We start from the raw sequence: 16669 nt of genomic DNA, 5'->3' as shown, positions 1-16669 counted from the left end.
ACAGTTTCCCCAATTGTTTCTTTGTTTTTCCTGTTGGTTTGTTTCAGTAAGGATTCAGTCAAGACCTATATAGTTCGGTTACTATGTCTCTTAGGTCTCTCCATCTATAGATATCCTCTCTCAATTCCTCCTTTGAGGACTTACTGAAGAAACTGGACTGTTTGTCCTGTAGGGGTCCTCACATTGATTTTGCTGATTTTAACCCCATGTTGTCCTCAGCCATGTTCATCTGTTCCTTGTATTTCTGGAAACTGGTAGTTTAGGTTTAGTTTAGATCTGATTCAGATTAAACTTTTGGTACTATATATTTTGATCAGAAGATATAATATGTACTTACATTTTTAAAAAAAATGTTAGCGGGGGCTTCCCTGGTGGCGCAGTGGTTGAGAGTCCGCCTGCCGATGCAGGGGACACGGGTTCGTGCCCCGGTCCAGGAAGATCCCACATGCTGCGGAGCAGCTGGGCCCGTGAGCCATGGCCGCTGAGCCTGTGCGTCCGGAGCCTGTGCTCCGCAACGGGAGAGGCCACAACAGTGAGAAGCCCACGTACCGCAAAAAAAAAAAAAAAAAAGTTAGTGGTCGTTGATTATTGCCTGTATCAGTGGTTCTCAGCCAGGGTTGATTTGGCAATGTCAGAGACAAGTTGTCACAACTTAGGGAGGAGTGCCACTGGTACTTAGGGGATAGAGGCCAGAAATGCTGCTAAACATCCTATAATGCCCAGGACAACATCCTACAACAAGAATGATCAGGCCCAAAATGTCAGTAGAGCCAAGGTTGAGAATCTATAGCCTAGTTCCAAGATTTCATTAGGGGTTTGCAAAATTGTCTTACTCTAATACTGTTATTCATTCTTTATTAGGTGGGATTGTTCTGTGAAAAGATACTCTTGTATCAGTTGTTTGGTTTCCTTATACAGGAAAGGCAGGATAAATGTTTCTTTCCCAGTTTGCAAAATAATGAATTAGTTCCCTAACTTCCAAAATTGGCCAATGAATTGTGATTTTTTTTAGTATAATTATGAACTCATGCTGTTTAACATATTTGTGTTTCAATTCATTGCAGTTATTTTTATTGATGTTCAGTTTTTCCCATCTTTAGACACTGGGTGCTTCTTTGTGTAGGTTCTTGAGTTGTTTTTTTTGGGCCGCGCAGCATGTGGGATCTTAGTTCCCCAACTGGGGATGGAACCTGTGCCCCCTGCAGTGGAAGCGTGGAGTCTTAACTGGACTGCCAGGGAAGTCCCGGTTGCTGGGTTCTTTTGACACAACCACATGGTCTGATGTTGTAACAGAGAGAAGAAATTAAAGAAACAGATCTGGTGGTTAGATCTGGGTGATAATATTCCTCCACAAGAAAATATACTCATGCAGAGTAGAATATTACTTTTGCTCCTTGAGAAATTTAAAGGAATGAAATAAGGTATGGGAAGAAACGTCAACTAGAGCATATTATGTGCTTTGTGTTTAAACTCTGCTTCAAGTTTATTACAAATTTGCCAACTGTGCAAATTGTCTCTAAAAAGGGATTTCGCCAGTGGGCTAGCCACACTGAAGCTTTGTGAGAAGGGAAGATATTCAGGTCTTTTTTTTTTTTTTTTTTGCGGTACGCGGGCCTCTCACTGTTGTGGCCTCTCCTGCTGCGGAGCACAGGCTCCGGATGCGCAGGCTCAGCGGCCATGGCTCACGGGCCCAGCCGCTCCACGGCATGTGGGATCTTCCCGGACCGGGGCACGAACCCATGTCCCCTGCATTGGCAGGCGGACTCTCAACCACTGCGCCACCAGGGAAGCCCCAGATTTTTTTTTTTTTTTTTTTTTGTGGTACGCCGGCCTCTCACTGTTGTGGCGTCTCCCGCTGCGGAGCACAGGCTCCGGACGCGCAGGCTCAGCGGCCACGGCTCACGGGCCCAGCTGCTCCGCGGCACACGGGATCCTCCCGGACCGGGGCACGAACCCACGCCCCCTGCATCGGCAGGCGGACTGTCAACCACTGCGCCACCAGGGAAGCCCCCAGATTTTTAATAGGAATGATAACTGTGTACTAAAGATATAGTTTGACCTTTGATACTTTTCACCTGTATTTATTTTTCAATCTGTGCCTGCTAAGGCTTTTTTGCGACTTTATTACAGTTAAACCCTGAGAAAAGAGATCTATCTAGAGCCTTCTCTAATGTATGTAATGCATTTGATTGATATGTATAATGTAGTCTGTTCACCATTTTCTAATCATTTTGTTTTTTATAAAGCAATCTGAAGAGGATGTGAGTCAGTTTGATTCAAAGTTTACACGTCAGACACCTGTTGACAGCCCAGATGACTCAACTCTCAGTGAAAGTGCCAACCAGGTCTTTCTGGTGAGTTAAAGAATTTCTGATGTACCCATGGGAAATTTAAGTATGAGGATGGGCCCTTTTCAGTAAGAAACACCCTTTTTAATAAGAAAATTTCAGTTTGCTTGCTTTATAGTTTATGTAGATAACCTGAGGTGCTTTTTTTTAAAAGTTATCCCCTTATAACTTGTTGATAAGTTAGAAAATTCATTTTCATAATCCAGCATTCCATTTTAGCAATTAGAGTCAGAGTATATGATTCCTTTTTTTGAATCGCCCACTGACTTAAAATGTTTGGCTCAGCATCTTAACTGAAACCCCCACAGTCATAGCAGTAGGAGAAGAAGAGCTCATAGTAACTATTTTATTCCTGAAACAGCTAAAGATTTTTGTCTGTAGGGGATTTTTAACCTGTTGATTGTGAATATTTGACATCAAAATATATTGGTTCATATGTGATTGTAAGCAGATTAATCCTAAGGAGGAGGTATCTGTATTGATTTATACCTTGTCTCCTCAGATAGAAAAACAAAATTTTAGATTTTGATTAACAGAAATGATAGGTTTATATCTGATGACCATCATTGCATATTATTTGCCTAGTGCTTATTTTATTACTATAATTACATGTCATGTGAATATCTACCCAATTTTATATCATTTGTTTCCTTTGTCATTATCCTTTGTCATTTCTTTTTGGATTATCCCTAGGGAGAATAGAATATGGGGAAAGTAATCATTTGGAAGTTTTTTTTTCTTCCTTATTTGTTTCTGAGTTCACTGGATTTGTTGCTAACTTAATTTTCAAACTTTTTTTAAAAATAATGCTCTCAGTAAAAATAATAATAATAATGCTCTCAGTATAACACACCACAGTAGTGTTGTATCTTTGGGGGTGGAGGATCAGTTCTAAAGTTAGCATGGAATACAAAAATTGTGTATGGGCAAAATAACACTTAAGTCACCATAGTACAGTATGCTTTTCAGTAAACAACACTGAATAGTAATAATTCTATAAATGTATGATTATATGGTGATATAAGAATATACATGCAAAATATAATTTTATAGCATTTTAATTACATGAGAGGGAAAGATGAATGCATGTTATTAAATTTATGTCAGCATGATGCAAAGTTACTGTATCCCCCTTAGTACAATCTCTTATCAGTTAGGGAAGTAGGCATGATTCATTTTAATTGTGTCATTGCTTTCTTTTTTTCTTTCATGATGTGGAATTTTGTTTTCTATTGATGTGGAATTTATACCTTTGATTTAACATACAGACCTTTTCTTCAACTGGGCATTATAGAGTTTTAGCTAGTTTGACAATTGTTCTCCCCCATAAAAAAAAAAGTCTAGAAACACCTTACTACAAAGAAATCCAAAGTTGTGGTGGCAAAAGTTATGTATCTAAGCTTTCATTCCAGTTAAAGTATTGCTGATCTTTTTATTTGTTTATTTGTTTATGGCTGTGTTGGGTCTTAGTTGCGGTATCTTTGTTGAGGCATGCAGGATCTTTCATTGTGGCATCCAGGCTCTTCGTTGTGTCATGCAGGCTTTTCTCTAGCTGTGGCGTGCGGGTTCCAGGGCACGTGGGCTCTGTAGTTGCGGTGCGTGGGTTCCAGAGTGCAAGGGCTCTGTAGTTTGTGGCACGCAGGCTCTGTAGTTGAGGCGCACAAGCTCAGTAGTTATGGCACGCAGGCTTAGTTGCCCGACAGCATGTGGGATCTTAGTTCCCTGACCAGGGGTTGAACCCTTATCCCCTGCATTGGAAGGCAAATTCTTTACCACTGGACCACCAGGGAAATCCGTGTTGAGCTTTTCTTAATTACTTAAATTGGCTAACTAATGAATACAAGAACAATTCATTTGTTAGGTTGTAGCCAGAATTCTGTACACAATGTGTATCTGTTTTAAGCGAGCACTAAAATTAATTTAAAATAGTAACAGCCCACTTATCTGGAGATTGTGGCTGTAGTAACTTCAGTTCAATTAATATTTCAATTCCTATTAGAATTCAAGGAAATTCAAAGATGATTAAGGCACAGTCTGGTCCTCTTGGTAGTTATAGCTTTAGCCCACAAGAACATGCGGGGAAACGGCCTTCGTAGTCCACATGTAGCTGTCACAACAAAGCATATGCCCTACAGAATTGCACCTTACTCTTTAGGACTTCACCCAGAGCCTTACTGAGTCTTTTTATTATAACTCAAATGCCTACTCATAAGTGACAAGAATAAACAGAAGGGAAGATAGGTATAAGATTAACTGTTAAAGGGATGAACATGAACAGCAAGATAAATGATAGCTGGTAGCCTAATAGCAAGGTCCAAGAAAGAACTAAAGCTAACAAAATTGCATTAGTGTCTGTTAAAATTAAGTTTTCACAATGCTGACCCTTATTCATCAGGAAAATCTGAATCTACCCATTCATTGGTATAAAACCAGAAAGATCACATGTGCCAAGTTAGAGAATTCTATTTTGACTTTGGCCTAATAATGAGAAACTGTTTGGGGGTGATAATCTTAGTTGCTTATATGCATGTGGCTAGGAACACTAGAATTTTCTTTGCATTTATCTTTGTATTTAACATCTTTTTTCTTTTTTTTTTTTTTTTTTGCGGTACGCGGGCCTCACCGTTGTGGCCTCTCCCATTGTGGAGCGCAGGCTCAGCGGCCATGGCTCATGGGCCCAGCCGCTCCGCAGCATGTGGGATCTTCCCGGACCGGGGCACGAACCCATGTCCCCTGCATTGGCAGGCGGACTCTCAACCACTGCACCACCGGGGAAGCCCTGTATTTAACACCTTAATGTAGAGCCTGCATTTTCCTGTTTTGTTCTCCTCCTTTCAGTAGAGTGAAATTTTGTTTGCTGGCATATGCGGCTCAATAGAATTCTGCTCTCTGGAGGTCTGTGCCTCAAGAAATGACTGGAAAGAAGGTAACGGGTGTGAAATGAGATTGAGGAAACTGGATAGTATCTACATTGGTGATTTTAGGTGTACATCATTGTCTTGGTGTGTCAGAGATTGAACCACCACACTTTCTTGATGTACATGACAAAATCCTATTCTGTAGTCCACTGTTACTGTCTTTCAGGGTTTTACATATGTGGCTCCATCTGTACTTGAAAGTGTGAAAGAAAAGTTTTCCTTTGAACCAAAAATCCGGTCACCTCGAAGATTTATTGGCAGCCCACGAACACCTGTCAGGTATTCAGACTTTGTTATTCTTTTTTTTAACTTGGAAGAGCATTGCTTAAGAAATTTATGCCAAGTTACATAAATGGAAGATCTGTCATTCTCTTTGACATAAGCACAGCTCTACACCTTCTAATATTGCAAGTGACTAGTCTGTGACTAATCAATGATAATATGCTATATAGTTTACCTCCCCTCCTGAAAATAAGCCGTTGCACTGGAAAGTGTACTCTTTAACCATTCATTCAGCATTTATTGTGTACCAGGGGTTGTGCTACATTCTGGGGACACATGATTAAGACAGGAATTGTCCTTGTTCTGATGAAGCTTACAATTTAGTGAGAGAGAGTCAAAATAAACAAAGAAGGAAATAAAATATGTAATTACAAGTAGCGCCAAATGCTATGCGAAAAAAAAATAGAGTGTGGTACTAGAATGCAAAAAATAACAAGGGGACTCCTATTCATGGAGAAATAGCTAGCCATACAAAATACAGAAATACAAGGATGTTACAGGTAGAAGAACAGCTCATGTAGAAGCTGCAGAAGGGAGGAAAAAACTTGGCCTTTTTCTTGGAAACGAAAGGCAGGTCAACATTCCTGAAGTGTGGTGAGCGAGGAAGAGAATGGCAGAGGTTTGGAGAAATATTCTAAATGCAATGAGCAGCTGTTTTAAGTGGGGGAGAAAATGATTTTTTTTAAAAAGTAAGTATCATTGACGGTTTTATGAGGGCAAGTAGAGAGGTAAAAGAGACCAGTTAGGAAACTAGCAATTAGCCTAGGGGAGAAATGGCTTAACTTCTGCTTTTGTACTAATCCACACAAAAATGAAATTAAATGAAAAAAAACGGTCACATTACCCCACTCCCTTTAAATGTAAGGGAAATGTTCCTTGTTGAGATAGTACTTGAGACGAATGATAGCTCTTCCTTGTCTTAAAGCCCTGTCAAATTTTCTCCTGGGGATTTCTGGGGAAGAGGTGCTTCAGCCAGCACGGCAAATCCTCAGGCGCCTGTGGAGTACCCAATGGAAACAAGTGGAATAGAGCAGATGGATGTGACGACGAGTGGGGAAGCTTCAGCACCACTTCCAATACGACAGCCGAACTCCGGGCCATACAAAAAACAAGCTTTTCCCATGATCTCCAAACGACCAGAACACCTGCGTATGAATCTATGACAGAGCAATGCTTTTAATGAATTTAAGGCAAAAAAGGTGGGGAGGGGATGTGTGAGCATCCCGCAGGGTGAAACAAGAAGACTCAAAATGACAGTCTCGAAGAGTCAGTGTCATTACATAGAACACATTGGACAGAGGAAAAATAAACATGGATTTTAAAAAATCAATCAATGGTGCAAAAAAACTTAAGTGAAAATAGTACTGCGGAACTCTTAGGCACATCAATTAACTGATTCCTAGCAACATCGTCTCAACCTATCAAGGATTTCATGTTGATGGCTCGAAACTGACAGTATTAAGGGTAGGATGTTGCTTCTGAATCACTGTTGAGTTCTGATTGTGTCGAAGAGGGGTTATCCCTTCATTAGGCAAAGTATGAGTTTGCCTGTAATACTTGCAACTAAGGACAAATTAGCATGCAAGCTTGGTCAAACTTTCCAGCAACATGGAATCAAAGACGAAAGAAACTTAACAATTGATGTTTTACGTGCAAACAACCTGAATCTTTTTTTATATAAATATATATTTTTCAAATAGATTTTTGATTCAGCTCATTATGGAAAACATCCCAAACTTTAAAATGCGAAATTATTGGTGTGAAGAAAGCCAGACAACTTCTGTTTCTTCTCTTGGTGAAATAATAAAAATGCAAATGAATCATTGTTAACCACAGCTGTGGCTCGTTTGAGGGATTGGGGTGGACTTGGGGTTTATTTTCAGTAACCCAGCTGCAATACCTGTCTGTAATACTAGGGAAAAAAAATCTATTTAATCATTTCTACTTGCAGTACTATTATGTGCTAAGCTTAACTGGAAGCCTTGGAATGGGCATAAGTTGTATGTCCTACATTTCATCCTTATCCTGGGCCTGCATTGCACTGGAAAAATATCGCCACCTTATACCAGTATTTGGTTCAAGACGTCAAATGTGTTCAGCCTATGGCTGAAGAAGGACAGAAGAGAGGATAAAATGCATATCGAGGGCGGCAAAGTGAGAGAGAGAGGAGGGAGATCCAGGGGAAGGAGGGTGTTGCCACGGTCTACCCTCTGTGTATAATCTCTTTACAGCAAATTGGTAAGGTTTTAAGTTTTACTTCTTTTTTACTGTTTTTGGTGTCTGCCTTCCTTACATTTTTTCCTCAACGGTTTTAAAAGGAAAAAAGGTATTTTTTTTTCCTATATTGGGGCTACATTTTTTGATTGTAAAAGTATTTGATGGCCTTTTGATGAATGTCTTCCACAGTGAATAAGAAAACTCAGTGGCTTAATTTAGGAAACATGTTAACAAGACACTATGTTTTTGAAAATTGTAATGAAGTCTACATAAGTGATTTACAGGTACAAAGAATAAAAATAAAGGTAACTTTACCTTTCTTAAATACTTCTGCCTTAAAGAGAGCGTTTCCCTGACTTTTAGCTGGTGAAAGGGTTTAATATCTGCAGAGCTTTATAGAAATATTATTTCAGTGCATACTGGTATAATAGATGATCATGCAGTTGCAGTTGAGTCTTACCACTTTTTGTTTGTCTTTTATAATGTCTTCAGTCTGAGTGTGCAAAGTCAATTTGTAATATTTTGCAACCCTATGATTTTTTTTAAATAGATGCTGCTTGCTATGTTCTCCAAACCGTTTTGAGCCATAGGATCCAAGCCATAAAATTATTTATGCATGTTGAATTCAGCCAGAAAAAGCTTTGCTTATTTAAATGACGGTTCGAGTGAGATAAGATGAAATCCTATGACATTAAGCAAAAATAGAACCATGAAAAATGATTGGAAATATACCTTTTCAATTGTGGCAATAAATGAAACAATTGATAACAGCTCATCTTCGGACAGAAAGCCTTTTTTTTTTTTTTAAATCACTCCCTCTAGACCTCCTCTTCCCTTATTGCAGCAGTCTACTGAGAACTTTATAACTGTAGCTAATAAATTAGAAACTAAATAATGGTAAGGGCAGAAATTGTACTTAAAGTGCAGGTCTTTGTTCTCTGACAGTTTATGATGTCTGAAAAACAGAACCCAAAAAGCTATGGTGATATGTACAGGCTTCATTTCAGACTGTAAATGGCTTGTACTACTCTGATACTTGTTTTCAAATGAGTTTACTAACTATAGTGTTGACTGCCTGACCAAATTCCAGTGAAAGTTTTACACCAAAATATTCCTCCTCAGTCCTATTTGCTAGTAACATTTGCACTGTGATTGGCTGGCTATAACCACCCCATAGTTAAACCAGTTTCATAATTAGTACTGCCAGCAATAGTGGCAAACACTGTAACTTTCTGCATAAAAAGTATTAATTGCACACCTACCATCCACACAAATAAGTTTTTCAAACTTAACATTCAGTGAAGTTAATTTTCTGTACTGTGGCAAGTTTATTGAGAAATTGTTTCATAAATGGATATTCCTACTATGACTGTGAAAACATGTCAAGTGCCACTTTAGTGTCACAGACAGAAAGCACACACCTATGCAATATGGCTTACCCTATATTTATTTGTAAAAACCCAAGCATAGTTTAAAAATATATGTCGATAATACTAGTCTTGAGTTTCTAAGAAAGTTCTTTATGATTATTCCAGGTAAGTGTATAAAGAGATTAAGTGTTTTTCTTTCATCACTTGATTATTTTCTTTAAAATCAGCTATTACAGGATATTTTTTTATTTTATACATGCTGTTTTTTAATTAAAATATAATCATTGAGAACTGAAGTTTACTAATTTTGATTTTATAAGGTTTGTAGCATTACAGAATAAACTGAGATTTATAAACCAGCTGTGATTAACAATGTAAAGTATTAATTATTGAACTTGAACCAGATTTTTAGGAAAACTGTTATTTCTTTTTCCCCTTTATGGTCTTAACTAATTTGAATCCTTCAAGAAGGATTCTTCCATACTATTTTTTGAGATAGAAGGTAATTGGGGGGGGGAAGAATGCATGTATGATACTCCATAAATTCAACATTCTTTAAGAAATAAATGATTATAAATAAGCTGCATCTTCAATAGTATTAATATCCCAAGCCTTGGATTTTATATTTAATATAGCACCTAACTATTTTGGTTACTTAGTCATATGGTTCCTAGCTTATAAGGGCTAGATCTAAGATTATTCTCATGAGAAATGTTCGATTTATGCAGAATGGATTTTGAGGCTGTGGAAATGGTTAATTCCTCAAATAGAAACATCAATGTCCAAACATCTACCTTTTTTCATAGGAGTAGACACTAGCAAGCTGGACAAAATAATCATAAAGTATTTGTTCCACCATGACCTGTGGTCTGTTGCTGACTGATACAAAATTCTTCATGTGTGATTCTTAATTTACCACTATAGCACAAGTATTATATCAGTGGATTATCTAAAGTAACATTTGAAAGATGGGTTCATCTGTGTTTGCTCTTTAAACTATTATTTTTTTTCCTACCCCAAGTTGGCTTTGCATCTACCAGAGTAAATTCTTCAGCTGCCTTATTAGGAGTGCTTTGAGGGTAACACCTTTTCTGCTTTTCATCTTGTTTAGTTTACTGTATTAAGTATTTGATTTCAGATTGACTGAATGTAAATAGAAATTAAATGCAAATTTGAATGAACATAAAATAGAAGTGATTTTTTTAAATTATTATTATCCTAAGATAGGAAGAAATAACTATCAGGTACACATGTGGTTTCAATAATTTTTCCCATTAACATGCCAGATGTGTTCAGATTCTCATATTTAATAAACTATGTGAAGAATGACAGTCATAAAACTGTTTTTGTGGCAAAATTGAAGCAATTTAAATTTATAACAAGTTTTAGTACTGATTTTATATTAGGTGTTAAACATCTGTGATTTCCAAGTTCTGTCAAATAGTAGAATTGAATTGGTTGCTTAAAAAAAAAGTTCATGTGAAAAGTTATGTGAAAGCCAGCTTCACATAAAAACAATGGAAGACTTTCTTGTGCTAACATACAACAGTTTTTCCAGCCACATTTGTCAACTACATTACCTGATGTGTATGAACAAAATAACATAGTGGACAAATCTGTTTTTAACTAATGTCTCAATATATCTACTGTAAGATGGGTGTTTTGTGTAAACCACCTCTTATTTATGAGGTAATTCTATCACACTTGCCAAGATGGTTTCTCTACAGAAGTTCTCAAACGTACTTTTTTATAAAACATAGTAGTGACTCTTGATGTTGATAAAACAGTCTTTTAGAGGATGTGATCTGAATTCACAGAATAAATGGGGTTTGAATCCCTATTCCTGTTTTTGAGGTGAAGGAATAAAAATAAGAGAAATGCTTCTAGTTCATCAATGTTACTAGTGAATGGCAAAGCTCTCCTGTTACATTTTCCTCCTTTTAAACTCATATGTGAACTGCTTTCTTGTTTGTTACGAAAACAAAAACAAAAAACCCCACTGTCCACCAGGGACTTCTTTTGTTATTCAGTCATATTAAGAAACAAAGCTATCCATATGGCCATAGGGTAAGTTAAGTGTGGTAAGTAGGTATTAGGGCTGAAGTAACCTATGTGTTTAAGGTGTTATTCTTATGTTTTTATCAAGAAGTCAGCATACCCTTCACACCCAAATTCTAATCTCAAATTGTCTTTCTCACTTATCCCCTGCTGCATACCTAAATAACAACTATTAGCTTCACCACCAAGTTAGGAAGGTGATTTAAGGCCAAGTAAGCTTGTTTTTTAGTATTTGCAGTGGTTCTCAAAGTACGTAACATAGTTAAGTATTTCATCCTGAATAAACAGGAACAGTTGCACTTATAATCTAGCAAAATCACCTGGGGAGAAAAGTTACAGGCTAATGTTCTTTTGTCAATTTGGGTGGCCATAAGGCATGAAAAGTGGTTTAACCTGTATCTGGTTGGTCACTATCCTTATTAATCCAGGTTGGTTTAATCTTTGTCTTATCAGCACTGCAAATTTGTTTTCTACCTCTGCCTCGTAGCTTCTACTTCCCCCCACTATCTTTTTCTTGTGTGCAAACTGATAGATGGTAAAAGAGAACATGGGCAGAGGCCTTGCATCTAAATATATATGATAACCAGTCCTTTGGATTTCTGGTATAGATCCATCCTCCCTTAGAGGTTTCACAGTGAGAGAGAAAGTGCCTCATTCTCTTTCCACCACCCTGCACAAATACCTGTAGACAAACAAACCACACTCTCCAAAGCTTGTGTTGGCCTGAGTGCAAGCTTTAACCTCCCAAGTAATGGTGATTCAAGCATGAGACTCCAAAACTCTTCTGGAGAAGACTAGTTATACGGGGAAATCCTTTTTTTTTCTTTTTTTTTTTTTTGGCCACGCACCATGTGGGAGCCTAGTTCCCCGACCAGAGCTCAAACCCACGTCCCCTGCATTGGAAGTGCGGAGTCTTAACCACTGGACCGCCAGGGAAGTCCCGAGGAATTCTTTTCTAAGTGTTTGAGTTGCTCTTGTTTGTCACTCAATTCAAATCATCAGTGAAGCCAGCTGTTTGTAATCCATGTGAATTATTTTAATAATCCAAGAAAGTCCGTGGCACTTTCCAAAAAGCAAGACCATGAACATTAAAGCTGATGGCAGGATTGTATGTATGAAGTCCACAAAGAAAAGGAATTTAAACCATCTGTTCTCAATGACTGCTAATCACACTACAGAAAATAATACAATATTAAAATATTTCATCCTCAGTAAATTAATCTTCCTTAGAAAAATCTGATTGTACAGGTAAAATATAGCATTTAGAGCATTCATTTAAAAATAAAAATTTTATGAGAAATTTTAGAATGGGAATTATAAAAGTCAATATTAAAGAAAATTCTACTTTCAGGTAATGTGTATCTTAAAATATTATGAAAAATATTCTTTATTCCGAAAACAGTGTCAGGAAAGAATACCTGAATTCCTCTAAAACCACTAGTTCTAGTTATCCAGTTGTCATTTGGTAACATTAACAAGAAAACACATTTACAATTTAACACTGCAATTATCTGTCAAATAATTAGGATAGAATAAATGTTGCATATGCATTATGTTGAACATTACTATTTTTAAATATAGGGTTCTTTCATTTAATCTTTTGAGAAGCTGGACTACACACTTGCCTTATTATAATATTCTAAAACCATTTGGAAACATTTTCCTTAACTTCCAGCCCTGAAAATCCATTCTAATGTCTTTACCAATAGTCACTGTAACCAAATAAAATTAGTGTTTTGTGGCCTTAATATTAAGTTTAGAACTTAATATATTTGAAGGTGTGATGAAGTGGCTCCATCTTGCCATTTGTTTATATGGTCTGAAATCACAGTTCTGCACAGCGGACATGTTTTCTCTCTGTTAAACCATAAGGTAATGCACTCTTCACAAAATATATGCTGTAAGGAAATTAAGAACTAGATTTTATAGTTGATAACATTTCAATTTTAAATTCATCACATTGCAGAGAATCATACTCTAGAGCTGAAAGGGAATTTGGAGGACACTAATCCCTTTATTTTACAAGTGAGAAAACAAAGTATAACATTCAAGAACACAGAGGTGTTCGTGGTAGAGGCACAAGTATTATTCTGACTTGTACTATCCATTTAACCACTTTTAATAAAATACAAGGTATCCTCAGGTGATAACTTTAAGATCAAGTATAATGACTAACAGCTTAATAAAGTCTTTGAGGGTTACTGAAATAAAGTATAGGAAAGGGCCTTATACAGTCCAGTAACAAATGCTGGTATTATTCTAAAAGACTAGTATTCAATTATTAAAAATAGTCTGTTTCCCAGTCACTTTGGTATCCAGTATGCCATTTGAATTTTTTTTTCCCCTTTATACACTCCTCTACATAAAAATCATTAGAACTGGGCTTCCCTGGTGGCGCAGTGGTTGAGAGTCCACCTGCCGATGCAGGGGACACGGGTTCGTGCCCCAGTGTGGGAAGATCCCACATGCCGCGGAGCGGCTAGGCCCGTGAGCCATGGCCGCTGAGCCTGCGTATCTGGAGCCTGTGCTCCACAACGGGAGAGGCCACAACAGTGAGAGGCCCGCGTACCGCAAAAAGAAAAAAAAAAATCATTAGAACTAAGGGGCAAGATTTAACTAACCTACCAAACCCCTAATCACAAATAAGAAATTAGTAGTATGTGCCCTGAATGCTACTTTCTGCTGAATAGTGTATATTTCCCTATAAGTAACATAAATGTGACGTTTGCAGATCACAGAGAAGTGCTGTATTGAGGTTGCTTAAAAATACAGTTACCTGACAGGTGAGAAGAATTGGCTTTTGAAATTCAGCTTGACATATTGAACAAATATCATCCACATCTGAACACTGTCTCTTGCTGGCAGCCACTCCGTGACTCTATAAAGATAAGAAGTTATGTTCCTACAAATTTCTTTCTTTTCTGTTCCTTAAATAGATAGATGGTACTGTATTTCTCAAATCTCCAAGGAACTAGGCATTTGAAAACTCTCCCAAAGGATATAAACATTTCAGAGCTGAACTATGTATGCAGAATGATGCCTGGATGGATCGCATCAAGGTTAACTTGCTATGTAATACATAATAGGATACTGGAAGATTGTTAGATTCATTGGATTCCCAAATAATGACAGTGCTTCAAATTCAAATGGCTCAAGAGACTGAGCGATCTGAAATATAATACAGCATTATGCAATCTATATTCATGTACTATGTGACCCAGTACTGCCAAATTGAGCCCACTTACTACCTATGACACTTTTCAAAAAAGTCAATCCAGAGCTTGGCTGGCTGAATGTAACTCATGTAGAGACTACTTTAAAAATAGGTTTCTGTGCTCCACACTGGTGATTGATTCAGTAGGTCCAGACATACCAGGATGTAACCCAGGAATCTAATTCCTGAAAGCTCTCCACATGAGTTCAATGTGAAGGAGGTTTGGGGACCACTGAACAGTATCCTGCCACTAAATCTAAAAATAATTTTAATTATCATCCTTACTTATCACAAAAGTTGGAGCATTTAGTACTACGAAAGAATGGTAAAATTTTACAGAAGAACTGTAATTGCAAAATGTCACTTGGGTAGAGTTATACTGTCAAACTGAATAATAACACAAATCTTTGAATTTCCTTTTCTTCTTAAGTCCTAAAAAAAAGTTTCTGATCTCTTTAAGATCTTAATAACTTCCTTACCAAATTCAGTAGAATTTAGTCATTAACTAGATGTGACAAAATGTTACAAATGAGATCAGCTTTCTGTAGAAATGATGTGGAAAAGGTGGCTGAGGAAAAGAACACCCAAGTTTCAGTCATGGTAATGAGAGCAAAAGCATGACTTGACTCAGCAACCTGAAGCTGTGACCTAAACTTCTTGTTATCGAGGGTTAACAAAATCAAACTAAGACTCAGCGGATGAAAACATTGAAAATGAAGATATTTTTGAGATTGGTCATGCTAAAGATTCCAGAAACAAACTGAGATACTGACGGATGATCTTGGTGCCAGTTTCCCTTCAATAAATGTCATTTAGCAGCGTACACTGCAGATATGTATGCTGACAAGCTTTTAAAATAGCACGCTTGTCTGGCACTTTGCAGACTCCCTTCAGTTGAAGACACCCTGATGATGATTGCCATTTTCAGGGCAACATTAAGGAACATGAGAATCCCAGGAATAAAACAGTGATCTGTGATAGTCTCTGTATGCTTCACAGAGAAAGAATATCAAAAGTATTTCAGCTGAAGCCTTACTAGATTAATTGCTACAGCAAAGTGGCCGATACATAATCAACTGAATAAACTCAAAAGCTGAAGTCTCAATTTTATTGTATCTTATCTAAAGAAAGAAGTCTGAATAGGATGCAGCAAAACTTAATACAGGGCTTCCCAGGTGGTGCAGTGGTTGAGAGTCCGCCTGCCGATGCAGGGGACGTGGGTTTGTGCCCTGGTCTGGGAAGATCCCACATGCCGCGGAGCCGCTGGGCCCGTGAGCCATGGCCGCTGAGCCTGCGCTGCGTCCAGAGCCTGTGCTCCGCAACGGGAGAGGCCACAGCAGTGAGAGGCCCACGTACCGCAAAAAAAAAAAACTTAATACATTACTGTCTTTAGGAAAGGGTGCCCTGGCCAGTTAGTTTACTCCACTTTGTTGGTATAATCCTGTTTTTTTTTAAACATATATTATTAGACTGGCATTCTTGTACATCAGATTCCCCTGAGTCCTGACCACATAATTGTTAAGTACCTAATGGACTGCAAAACTGAGAATCAAACTGAAACCTGGTGATCACACTTATATACTGAGAACTTCTGAGGCTACTAAATAGCAAATGAGCTATTTATCATTTGGGCTATGATACCCTTTTTCTGCAGTTTGTTACACCAGTAGAATAACATAATAAAGTTACAGTTGACATTGGAGTCTCAATTTATTGTTAAAATTGTTTTGTTATTGTTAAATTTACTGTTATTGTCATGAACTTATTTGTGCATACAGAACTGCGTATTGGGGAAATTTTTCCAGTAAGAAAATTTCAAGGGACATGATTTTTGGTAATGAGCTTCCTTCATATACACAATAAATTATAGTATAAGCACTTTCACAGAAGTTGAATAGGAGTTAATGAAAATACACAAAGCTACTATTTGTGGCTTAAATAAAGGAAGAGAAACAAAAGTTCATAAGATTTTTAAGGGAATATTTATAAACCCTTAAGAATGTCAAGTGATTTGAAAGGGCAAGAGGCAAACTCAAATATATAAGTACTTCATCAACTATCAGGTGGTTGTCAATGTGCAAGTTAAACTTACCACAGAAACAAAACCTCTGTATCATCACAGCCCCAAGTGCCAAAGTACAAGAAGTTTTTCTAAAAAACCACGTAATTATGAAATCTGCATTTGTAAAACTGCTGAACTAAAACATTTTTATAATGTAGAAAGAAAGATAAAAAGTGTTTTTTCTGATTAAAAAATACTTA

At 37.4% G+C, this 16669-nt stretch overlaps 2 protein-coding genes across 6 annotated transcripts in view; one reads left to right on the top strand and one right to left on the bottom strand.

Annotated features, from left to right (window-relative positions):
* RPS6KB1 (ribosomal protein S6 kinase B1) overlaps window positions 1-12106 on the top strand; it is a 40595-nt gene extending 28489 nt beyond the window's left edge. For both annotated transcript variants that reach the window (XM_059996378.1, XM_059996377.1), the window contains 3 exons: window positions 2247-2354; window positions 5433-5545; window positions 6474-12106. In XM_059996378.1, the coding sequence (XP_059852361.1) occupies window positions 2247-2354; window positions 5433-5545; window positions 6474-6711 (459 nt within the window). In that variant the 3' untranslated portion in view covers window positions 6712-12106. The remainder of the gene's footprint in view (window positions 1-2246; window positions 2355-5432; window positions 5546-6473) is intronic.
* RNFT1 (ring finger protein, transmembrane 1) overlaps window positions 1-16669 on the bottom strand; it is a 33477-nt gene that overhangs the window by 9525 nt on the left and 7283 nt on the right. For 2 of the 4 annotated variants that reach the window (XM_059996380.1, XM_059996381.1), the window contains exon 8: window positions 13970-14071. In XM_059996380.1, the coding sequence (XP_059852363.1) occupies window positions 13970-14071 (102 nt within the window). Of the gene's footprint in view, window positions 1-12200; window positions 13092-13969; window positions 14072-16669 lie in introns of those variants that run through there. The other 2 variants (XM_059996382.1, XM_059996379.1) reach the window with 2 other exon arrangements.

This window comes from Delphinus delphis, chromosome 19 (genome assembly GCF_949987515.2).
Source record: "Delphinus delphis chromosome 19, mDelDel1.2, whole genome shotgun sequence".
NCBI classification, from domain to species: Eukaryota; Metazoa; Chordata; class Mammalia; order Artiodactyla; family Delphinidae; genus Delphinus; species Delphinus delphis.
This window is presented reverse-complemented; position numbering and strand designations above follow the sequence as displayed.